The sequence below is a fragment of the Anomaloglossus baeobatrachus genome, assembly GCF_048569485.1.
Source record: "Anomaloglossus baeobatrachus isolate aAnoBae1 chromosome 5 unlocalized genomic scaffold, aAnoBae1.hap1 SUPER_5_unloc_21, whole genome shotgun sequence".
In the NCBI taxonomy this organism is placed as follows: Eukaryota; Metazoa; Chordata; class Amphibia; order Anura; family Aromobatidae; genus Anomaloglossus; species Anomaloglossus baeobatrachus.
In genome coordinates this window covers 88841-100698 of record NW_027441797.1, presented here as the reverse complement: position 1 = coordinate 100698, position 11858 = coordinate 88841, and the positions used below count along the sequence as shown (strand labels likewise).

The 11858-nt window shown below is 42.5% G+C and overlaps 1 protein-coding gene across 1 annotated transcript; it reads right to left on the bottom strand.

Moving 5' to 3' along the window:
* Positions 1 to 2143: 2143 nt before the first annotated feature.
* Positions 2144 to 8514, bottom strand: LOC142258992 (uncharacterized). The gene is made up of 5 exons (XM_075331532.1): positions 8369 to 8514; positions 8060 to 8239; positions 7855 to 7978; positions 7666 to 7779; positions 2144 to 5278 (listed from the first exon to the last, which is right to left on the bottom strand). Exons 1-5 carry the CDS (start codon positions 8444 to 8446, stop codon positions 4227 to 4229), a joined length of 1548 nt encoding a protein of 515 aa, XP_075187647.1. The 5' UTR covers positions 8447 to 8514; the 3' UTR covers positions 2144 to 4226.
* Between the last annotated feature and the right edge of the window lie 3344 nt (positions 8515 to 11858).

Sequence of the window (11858 nt, the reverse complement as noted above, 5' to 3'; positions counted from 1 at the left end):
CATGCCAAAACGGGAAAGACACCTGTGCCTCTCAATCAATCAGGCTGAAGCTCGCCAAATGTGGAAAAATTAGGATTGGCATATATACTTAGCCAGTATATAATGATTGTTTAGAGAGAAAATGAGGTGCAAAACATATGGGTTTATTTAGAGTTAAAAATCATTACAGAAAAAGAATGCTTGGCTTAATTAAAATTGAGTAATAAGAAGAAAAAGAAAGAGTCCATTTATCTTACATAGCTGTGATGTCACGGCAATCTTCCATCAGTCTTTGGTTGAGAATGGTGGGGGCATTCTGAACCCATAGAATATGACCCAGCTTATATACTATTTTGCTACAGCGCTACTCACTCCACTGACTAAACATGGTTCTGCAGTGTCTTCGGAACCCAATATACACCTCATTCCCATTCTTGGTTTTGCATGATGTAACCATCAAATATGAGTTCTAAGTTGTATGTATATGTCATGCGCAGCACTTGTTTACCAGAACAAGGGTAGTTAACCTTTAACCTAATGTAATGTACAGTTAGGTCCAGAAATATTTGGACAGTGACACAATTTTCGCGAGTTGGGCTCTGCATGCCACCACATTGGATTTGAAATGAAACCTCTACAACAGAATTCAAGTGCAGATTGTAACGTTTAATTTGAAGGTTTGAACAAAAATATCTGATAGAAATTGTAGGGATTGTACACATTTCTTTACAAACACTCCACATTTTAGGAGGTCAAAAGTAATTGGACAAATAAACCAAACCCAAACAAAATATTTTTATTTTCAATATTTTGTTGCGAATCCTTTGGAGGCAATCACTGCCTTAAGTCTGGAACCCATGGACATCACCAAACGCTGGGTTTCCGCCTTCTTAATGCTTTGCCAGGCCTTTACAGCCACAGCCTTCAGGTCTTGCTTGTTTGTGGGTCTTTCCGTCTTAAGTCTGGATTTGAGCAAGTGAAATGCATGCTCAATTGGGTTAAGATCTGGTGATTGACTTGGCCATTGCAGAATGTTCCACTTTTTTGCGCTCATGAACTCCTGGGTAGCTTTGGCTGTATGCTTGGGGTCATTGTCCATCTGTACTATGAAGCGCCGTCCAATCAACTTTGCGGCATTTGGCTGAATCTGGGCTGAAAGTATATCCCGGTACACTTCAGAATTCATCCGGCTACTCTTGTCTGCTGTTATGTCATCAATAAACACAAGTGACCCAGTGCCATTGAAAGCCATGCATGCCCATGCCATCACGTTGCCTCCACCATGTTTTACAGAGGATGTGGTGTGCCTTGGATCATGTGCCGTTCCCTTTCTTCTCCAAACTTTTTTCTTCCCATCATTCTGGTACAGGTTTATCTTTGTCTCATCTGTCCATAGAATACTTTTCCAGAACTGAGCTGGCTTCATGAGGTGTTTTTCAGCAAATTTAACTCTGGCCTGTCTATTTTTGGAATTGATGAATGGTTTGCATCTAGATGTGAACCCTTTGTATTTACTTTCATGGAGTCTTCTCTTTACTGTTGACTTAGAGACAGATACACCTACTTCACTGAGAGTGTTCTGGCCTTCAGTTGATGTTGTGAACGGGTTCTTCTTCACCAAAGAAAGTATGCGGCGATCATCCACCACTGTTGCCATCCGTGGACGCCCAGGCCTTTTTGAGTTCCCAAGCTCACCAGTCAATTCCTTTTTTCTCAGAATGTACCCGACTGTTGATTTTGCTACTCCAAGCATGTCTGCTATCTCTCTGATGGATTTTTTCTTTTTTTTCAGCCTCAGGATGTTCTGCTTCACCTCAATTGAGAGTTCCTTAGACCGCATGTTGTCTGGTCACAGCAACAGCTTCCAAATGCAAAACCACACACCTGTAATCAACCCCAGACCTTTTAACTACTTCATTGATTACAGGTTAACGAGGGAGACGCCTTCAGAGTTAATTGTAGCCCTTAGAGTCCCTTGTCCAATTACTTTTGGTCCCTTGAAAAAGAGGAGGCTATGCATTACAGAGCTATGATTCCTAAACCCTTTCTCCGATTTGGATGTGAAAACTCTCATATTGCAGCTGGGAGTGTGCACTTTCAGCCCATATTATATATATAATTGTATTTCTGAACATGTTTTTGTAAACAGCTAAAATAACAAAACTTGTGTCACTGTCCAAATATTTCTGGACCTAACTGTATATAAGCTGTTCATGGCTAATTACAGACCGTTGCTAAGAGACCAGATAAAGAATAGCACTGGCTGTCAGCCAGTTAGCGATTTATCATGTCAGGTGTTTTGGCTAGAAATTCTTCAAACTCACAAACACACGTCTTAGGGATGAGGGGTCTATACATTCATACAAGCTAAAGGCCTGTATTTAATGAGTTCAAATAATCATTTTTAATAAACTCATTATTTTACAACTGGTCTGATGATATCATTATTCCCTTTTTGAGAGTTTAATGCCCTCTTTTCAGATCTGGATAAGTTATAAGGAATATTTCCGCATCGGGTTTTTAACAGGTTGAAATCCTGAAGCACCATTTCACAGAATGTGTGTAAATTGTGTCCTTTACTTTCCGTAGGATAAAAATTAGAGGTCCTTCTAAGGTCAGTGTGTAAGAATTGATCGGTGACTAAATCACCTGAAAGTGCACTATTGGATGTCGCCCTACCCGCCATAATGGTATAGTGTCTCTGCAGAGTCAATTTTCTAATAAATGTCTGTAGATCGGTAAATAAATCAAATTATTTTTTATTAAAAGTGGGACAAAAAGAAAGGCCCTTATTAAGTAAAGAAATTTCAGCAGTAGGTGTATAATCTGAAAGATGAAATATATTATTTGTCTTATTTAAGCATCCAGCAGATGAACTTTTTTCCATTTTTATCTTTGTCTTGGCTCCAGCTCTGGTCCCTCTGTAACGCTTTTTTTTTTTTTACCGACTTGGGAGTTAGATAATTGGTTATCCCATTGTTCTGACCGGGGGTGGCCTTGGGTAAAAAAAAGCACCAATGTTGCAGCATTAGTGCAATTATCAATAGTGATAAGTTTTTTATGATCAGGTAGAGTAGAGGATGAACCAGGGATTGCAGTAAAATCCTCTGTATTATCATGAATGGTGAGATCAAGCAAATCAAATGAAGTATTGCTACATGTATTAGATACTAGAGGGTTAATATTTCTATCAGATGCCAGAGGCTTAAGGGGGCTTTACACGCACCGACATCGCTAGCGCTGTCGCTCGTGAAAGCACCCGCCCCTGTCGTTTGTGCGTCACGGGCAAATTGCTGCCCGTGGCGCACAATATCGCTAGGACCCACACATAGTTACCTTCCTAGCGACGTTGCTGTGGGCGGCGAACAACCTCTTCGTTAAGGTGGAAGTTCGTGCGCCGTCATAGCGACGTCACACAGTGGCCGACCAATAGAAGTGGAGGGGCGGAGAACAGCCGCATTAACGACATGCCCACCTCATTGCCGGAGGACGCAGGTAAGCTGTTGTTTGTCGTTCCCGGGGTGTCACACGTAGCGATGTGTGCTGCCTCAGGAACAACGAACAACTTACGTCCATAACGACCAACGAGATTTTGGAAATGAACGATCAACGATAAGGTGAGTATTTTTGATCGTTAACACTCGCTCGGAGCTGTGACGCGCAACGACGTCGCTAACGACGCCAGATATGCGTCACGAATTCCGTGACCCCGACAACATATCGTTAGATATGTCATTGCGTGTAACGGGGCCTTTAGATACAGAGTCAACTATTCCAATCTCCTTAAAGGAGCTGGAATTAGCTGCCATCAAAGAAACCACAGATCTCTTTCCTCAATTTATCGATTCGCGTCTGAATGATAGCCAAATCCTGTTCTGTATCAGTGTTCAATTTGTCTGTATTGGTATGAAAAACCTTATTTCCATCCGAGGACAGAGTATTTGTCCCCATAAGCGTTGTATTAGTAGTGATAGGAGCAATAGAAGAAGAAATGTGTATTTTATTAACCTCAATAGAAGGAGGAAGATATGAGTGTTTCTCATGGACTGTAGGGGGGTAGTTAGTGGTCCGTACAGGAGGGATCGCTTGGTCAATGTTTTGTGAACTATTGTCTTTAACACTGACTAGTATTGGAGATGACACACTAGGATCCGTAGAATGCTACTGAACTGCTGAAACCTAGTCTTCTTATATCTACTGTTGGTGAAACCCCTTGTGTGGTTAGAACCACTCATGGTGGAGCCTTTTCACACAGGCTTCTCCCCTGTGTGAATTTTGTGATGTCTAACAAGGACTGATTTCTGAATAAAACATTTTCCACACTCTGAACATGAAAATGGCTTGTCCCCGGTGTGAAATTTTTGATGCTCAACAAGTTCTGATTTCCGAATAAAACATTTCCCACACTCTGAACATGAAAATGGCTTCTCCCCTGTGTGAGATCTTTGATGCCAAACAAGTTCTAATTTCTGAATAAAACATTTCCCACACTCTGAACATGAAAATGGCTTCTCCCCTGTGTGAATTTTCTGATGTCTAACAAGTTCTGATTTCCGAATAAAACATTTGCCACACTCTGAACATGAAAATGGCTTCTCCCCTGTGTGAATTTTGTGATGTCTAACAAGGACTGATTTCCGAATAAAACATTTGCCACACTCTGAACATGAAAATGGCTTCTCCCCTGTGTGAATTTTGTGATGTCTAACAAGGTTTGATTTCTGAATAAAACATTTTCCACACTCTGAACATGAAAATGGCTTGTCCCCGATGTGAAATCTTTGATGTCCAACAAGTTCTGATTTCCGAATAAAACATTTCCCACACTCTGAACATGAAAATGGCTTCTCCCGTGTGTGAATTTTCTGATGTGTAACAAGGTTTGATTTCTGACTAAAACATTTTTCACACTCTGAACATGAAAATGGCTTCTCCCCTGTGTGAATTTTCTGATGCCTAACAAAATCTGATTTCTGAATAAAACATTTCCCACACACTGAACATGAAAATGACTTCTCCCCGGAGTGAGATCTTTTATGCCCAACAAGTTTTGATTTCTGCATAAAACATTTTCCATATTCTGAACATGAATATGGCTTCTCCCCAGTGAGAGTTTTTTGATGATTGGAATTTTGGTCTTGTTTGAAAAGATCAGATGACAGAGCTTTCCGAAGAAGGACTGGAGGTAAATTTGGGACAACATCATGTTCTTCATATGTATTATGTGTGATATTGTCATTATCGGTTATAAATTCTGAAGATATTAGAGATCCATCTGAACTCCCAATACAGTCATGTGCTAAAAATAAACAGAATGTTATTATTTTTTAATCATATTATCTTGAAAGTTCATTTATTTTTTTAAACCATAACATCAGAAATTAAATTAGGAAAAAAATGTATTCTTAATCTGTTGGCCAATTTTGACATCTGTTACTTCTTCGTTAATTCAGATCTCCCATTCCTAGCACCAGTTCTCTGGAATGTGCTACAGTAAATAATCTGACTGATTGTCACAATGTGACTGCAGGATAATGAGGGACAGGGGGCTCCTATACTGTCCCTCACGCTAGAGGACCCTAAGCTATTCCTAACCTCTGGAATACCCCTGAAGATGGAGATGCTGGAGTCTCGTGCCTTACTATTCTGCTGATGAGATCTAATCTGTAATCCCCAGAGGAAGGAAGGGGCAGAAATATGATGGAAACAGAATAAGACAGACGGGAAACACAGATTAAGACAGATGAAACACATCGCAAACTCACAGAAACAAACAGTGAAAGACTAAGGAGAAAAGAAACAGCAGGAAAGCAGCAATAAAAAGACAACAAGGGTTAACACCACAACAGCTCACAGTAATAATGCACAACAACCACCCGTAAGTCTGGATCACAACACTTGACCAGACCAGTATAGGTAAGCTATAGCTGGCATTAATGAAATAGTCCAGCCAGCATATACAGGAGGGGGAGCAAATGATACTTTCTACTCTACAGCATGTGATCAAAGACATTAACAAGCAGCCCCGCAGAGAATAACTCTTGTTAGCCTGCCTAAGTCTGTGGTTCGACGCCTGTGTCTCCCTGCGCTGCTCACAGACATCAGAGAAGTTAACATGCAATGTATAAGAAGCTATAATTTCCATAGATCCTGACACCGCCATGACAGTTGGCAACCCTGCAAAAATCTCCTTGCAACAGTGATCCACAACATAGACATTTTCAGAGATTTTTTTTCGAAAATAAAAGTTACAGACAGATACCAGATATTTAACGGGGTTGTCCGGGACAACGATTGTGGCGATGTACACTGGAAAATTACGTCAGGGACTGGAGTGAGATTTTTGGCATAGGAATGTCCCAGTTTGGTATGAATTAGAGAAACCGTGGCATCACACCCTTGTTCTGGCTGAGCTTTGCTCATTTTGGCAAAGCTGATTAAAATTGGCGTGAACACACACACACCAGCCTGTCTCCTCTTCACCTTTATACTCCTGCAATTAAGACCTTTGGTCACATGACGTGATGTCGAAAAGGTTTTTAAGCAGTCCTATAATCGGCATATAAACACTGGGGCACCTAGGAGAATGGGAGCCCTGTGAAATTGCCCACTTTGTTCTCCCTTTCCCTTAATGCCAGTCCTGCATGCCAGCCTGTCTTCTTTTCAGTTCTTTAGGGGTACTTTGCACACTGCGACATTGCTATCCGATGCTAGCGATGCCAAGCGCGATAGTACCCGCCCCCGTCGCACATGCGATATCTTGTGATAGCTGCCGTAGAGAACATTATTGCTACGGCAGCTTCACACGAACTTACCTGCCCTGCGACGTCGCTCTGGCCGGCGACCCGCCTCTTTCCTAAGGGGTCGGGTCGTGCGGCGTCACAGCGACGTCACACGGCAGGCGGCCAATACAAGCGGAGGGGCGGAGATGAGCGGGACGTAAACATCCCGCCCACCTCCTTCTTTCCGCATAGCCGTTGGAGGCAGGTAAGGAGATGTTCCTCGCTCCTGCGGCTTCACACACAGCGATGTGTGCTGCCGCAGGAACGAGAAACAACATCGTATCTCTTATTGGTGCGACATTATGAAAATGTCCGACGCTACACAGATCACCGATTTAAGACGCTTTTGCGATCGTTTATCGGCGCATCTAGGCTTTACACGTTGCGACGTTGTTACCGGCGCCGGATGTACGTCACTTTCGATTTGACCCCGACGATATCGCAGTAGCGATGTCGCAACGTGCAAAGTACCCCTTAGACTCCTGCAATTAGTAGACCTTTCGTTACATCATGTCACATGAGTTTGAAGTCATCAGACGTCCCAGAATAACACTGATGGGGTTCCTAAGACAGTGGAGTGCCTGAAAAATTGCTCCCAAAGCTGGCCCTGACTGTAACTAGGGCTTATTTTTGGAGTTGGGCTTATTTTTCAAGTATTCTCCACAAATCCCGTAAATTCATACTAGGGCTTATTTTTGGGGTAGGTCTTATTTTCAGGGAAATAGGGTATTCACGAACCCTCTGCAGGTCTTTGAGTTGCCTTCACAACAACATAGAGAAGGGACTAGAAACAAACAGCAGAAGAATCAGAAGCAAAGAAAATACAGCTGAAAAAAAACAGAGCAAAGTCTAAAAATGTAAATACAAAATAAGTGCAGAAAGTACATGAGTAGATATCTCTTACAGGATAGAGCTGGAGGAAACACATCCTGAGGAACATCGGGATCTTCTTGGTTACAGTCCTGTGGGAGAAGAGGACGGGGACATCTCTCTGGTGTGGTCCTCTTACTGGATAGATCTGGAAGAGACACATACAGGGACTGAATTCAATACAGATAATTATAGGCCGTGTGTATTTACTCCTGTCTATTACCTGGTGATGTGAGGGGCTGGGGAACCTCCATCATGACGTCCTTGTACAGATCTTTGTGTCCTTCTAAATACTCCCACTCCTCCATGGAGAAATAGATGGTGACGTCCTGACACCTTATAGGAACCTGACACATACAATGATACCGTCACCCCCGATCCCTTCATAGCGTTACTGTATAATGTCCCAGCATTCCCAGCAGTGTCACCTCTCCAGTCAGCAGCTCATTCATCTTGTAGGTGAGTTCTAGGATCTTCTGGTCATTGATGTCCTTATGTATCGGGGGGTGAGGTGGAGGCCCCGTGATTGGGCTCAGGGGTCTTCCCCATCCCTCAGACACAGGGGCCTGACAGCGCTCACTAGAGGTCTTCTTCACTACTGTGTAATCCTGGTTATGGAGAGACACAGTAATAAATCTCACTCCAGACATTTCCAGAGTCCTCACCTCTCCAGTTCTGTCCATCTGTTATTCCCATAGATAAGAATGATGTAATGTGACGTCATCAGAATCTCTCACCTCTCCAGTAAGCCGGAAGAGGATCTCTAGGGTGAGGTGTAATATCCTCTCCGCCATCTTCTCCCTGTCCATATCCATCCTTCACGGGGAAATCAGGAGAATTCTCTTATATAGATTAAAACCACTGAGAGGATCTGAAATTATAAGGACCTGAATGGGAAGGAGATGAGCCCATATGTAACATACTGCAGATAATAAGGGAGGTGAGATATCACTTGAGTAGGAAAAAAAATATCTACATGAAATGTGCTATATAAGTAGTAAAACTGACTGATAAAAGTAGAACATTATTTTTATAGCAATATAAATACAATGAAAAGTGATGAATTATCCATATTGCACCTAGAATGGTATTAATGAAAATGTCGGCTCATCAAGGAAAAAACAAGTCCTCACTCAACTCCATCGACGCATAAAGAATAATGTTACCGATGTCAGAAAATGGCGACACAAACTGATTTTTTCTAGAAAAGTGATTTTTATTCACCACTAGAGATGAGTGAACCTGAAGTTCAGTGTCCGGTACAAACTCAGAGTGGATGCTTTACATATGTAAACCACTCTCGCGATTATCGCTGTGCTCGGGTACGCTCGGTGCTCATCCCGGTGCGAGCAGCTTGCAGTGTTTATCGGCTTGCACTGGGGGTAACAACAGCATGATCGGAAGTAGTGTGCACCCCCCCAAAAAAAAAATAAAAATAGAAAATAAACTAACCAACTCTCCTATGGATGTGAACTGTTTATGGCTGCATGTGGGTGGAGATGCGAACTGCCCAATTAATGACTTCAAATGAAGTTTAAGTCAAGTTCAGGTCCTAGTTTCACCAAACACATTTAGCAATGTGTAATAAAAACAGACTTCAAGCAACAGTCTCCTTATTAAGCTATGGTGGATAAAGGTTTAGCTGCCTGTCAAGCTTCACACGCCTCAGGGCTCGTGTAGGGAGGTCAGAACAAGGGCTTTATACTCAAAAAAGCCCCAAAAATCCTACTAGGGCTTATTTTCAGGATTTCATGGAAACAGTGTAGAAAAAACTGATGGTGCCTTCTCCCTCATACACAAAGGTTATGTCATCACTGCTGAGTCATTATATCAGCCCCAGTTATAAAAGAAGTAAGATGAAAATAACAAATATTTAAATACAGAACTAACCCCCTCCCCCCGAATGTGTGAACTATAGGAAGATACCACTGTCAATCCAAATCTTATTAGCTCCAATCAGGTAAAGAAAACAGCCATATATACAAAATAATAAGTGTTACAAAATAGCTAAGAAATATTTACATGTGGTCATAAACATATAATAAACATATAATATGACAGTGTCCGGCTTTCAGTCATAGGGATGGCCCCGATGAGGTTTTAGTTATTGCTCAGTATACAGTGATCAGTGGTTGTATACGTGCTCTCGGTACTAACTGACAGCAGGTTCTAATGCTGAGCGGCTGTTAGTCACTTTAGGGTATATACTGTATTTTTCATTTTTTAATATGCACCGGATTATAAGACGCACCCCAAATTTAGAGAGAAAAAAAACGAAAAAAAACATGGGGTCCGTTTTATAACCCGGTGGTGTTTTACCGGAGGGGTGTGGCAGCGGTGGTTACTGGAGGCAAGGGCAGTGCTGGAGTAGGCGATGCTGCGGGTGGTGCAGAGGAGGACCCAGATACTCACTGCGGGCTGTGGCACTACTCTATCCTGGTACTGTGGGTTCTGCTCTTCCTGGGGCATCGGGCTCTGCTCTTCTCTGCACTGGGGCGTCAAAGAAATGGCGGCGCCTGCGCTAATGACAGCTTGAGCTGAGATCTCCATCTGTGCATGCAGCGACTCTGGGCACCATTAGTTGAAGTACTCCCCGTCCTTGGCTGCCCAGATGCCTGCCATTGCCTGCTACAAGGATGGCGGTCGTACAGATACACGCCGCAAGCCACAAAGATGCCAACCACCGGCCACACAGATGCTATATTTAGATTTTAAGAAACACCCCTAATTTTTCTCCCAAAGTTTTGAGAGGAAAAGTGTGTCTTATAATCCGAAAAATACGGTATATGGTAATAACAGACATTTCCCTTATTTTCTCACCAGTATCGCTCAATATCAGCAATAAAAACTCGATGCTGAAGTTGGTTTCTTATTGGTCCAGTTTCTTATTCAGGGCTGAAGTCGGTTTCTTATTTGTATTTTTTTTTTCCGTTTTAACAACAAATGTAAAACAATCACAATACAGTGTGGAGTCATTAACCCTTTCCGTAACGCCCTTCGATGCCACGTTTTACCATTTTTGTTGGTGCTTTTCAGTGTATTCACATCTTAGCTCCACACTGCAGTGTATTATATTGGTTTTATTTTTGTTGCTAAAAACCTGTAAAAAACCCCCCCCCCAAAAAATATATATATATATCCCACCTATCTAGATTTTGACGGTTGGTGACTGTTCACATTCAGTCATCAGGCTTTGTCCACAGGCTATTTACTTCATGCAGCATTTGCTTGGAGCTGTCCCGCCCACAGCCATGATTCAGTCACGAGTACGGGATTGAAATAGACCAGGTGAGTGCTGCTAAGAGCAGTTCTGCTATTTCATATGTGAGGCCGTTTGGCACATTTTATAAAAATATTTTAGCGTAGGACTGCCCCAATAGAGATTTGCCGTGACGTGGCGGGGTAGCTCAAGAAATTGCAATTTTTTGCCAAAAGTCTCAAATTTATAAAAAGTACAGTTGGAATTTTCTAGTGCTGTAGTGCACATTTAGTGCTAGCTTTTTGTTTTTTCACCATGTCGCATTTGCAGGGCTCCTAAGGTACCTAAACAGCAGAAACCTCCCACAAGTGACCCCACTTTGGAAACTAGACCCCTCAAGGATTTTAATCAGGGGTATAATAAGCATTTTGAATCCACAGGTAGTTCATAAAAATGTTGCTGAAGCAGCAAATTTCTCACTTTTAGACTATGTGCCCACGATCCGGCGCCACTGTGTCTAGGACGCAGTGCCAGCCCTCCTGTAGAGATATGAATGTTGTCCACAGGAGAACGCAGCTGCCCATGCCCACAATCAGGGTTCAGTGCGCTGCGGTCCTTAGCTATATTGTCACTGTAGAGAACACTCTTATCTCCACAGCAAACAATTAACATGCTGAGGCTCAGGAAACCACGCCACAAGTCAGTTTATGCTACAGAGAGAAGAAGCACAGTGGGAAGGAGATTTCCAAAAATCCTTCAACTGCACTTGTGCTACACAATGCAGCGTTCTGGACGCAGTCCAAACACTCTGCATCCAAAACGCTCCAAACACTGATCATGGACACATAGCCTAAAAAGCTAGTATGAATGGATGGATGGATGGATAGATAGATAGACAGAGGTAAAACACATACCGTATTTTTCGCTTTATAAGACGCACTTTTCCTCCCCAAATTTTGGGAGGAAAATGGGGGGTGCGTCTTATAAAGCGGTAGCGGGGGGGGGGGGGGGTCCTGTCTGAGGCGATC

Excerpts from the sequence above, each read along its gene's own strand:
- LOC142258992 (XM_075331532.1), bottom strand. The coding sequence starts at position 8,446 with ATGGATATGGACAGGGAGAAGATGGCGGAGAGGATATTACACCTCACC. Across the intron at positions 8,240-8,368 it reads TCTTCCGGCTTACTGGAGAG|GATTACACAGTAGTGAAGAA; the intron begins GTGAGAGATTCT and ends CTCCATAACCAG. Across the intron at positions 7,780-7,854 it reads CCAGCCCCTCACATCACCAG|ATCTATCCAGTAAGAGGACC; the intron begins GTAATAGACAGG and ends TGTCTCTTCCAG.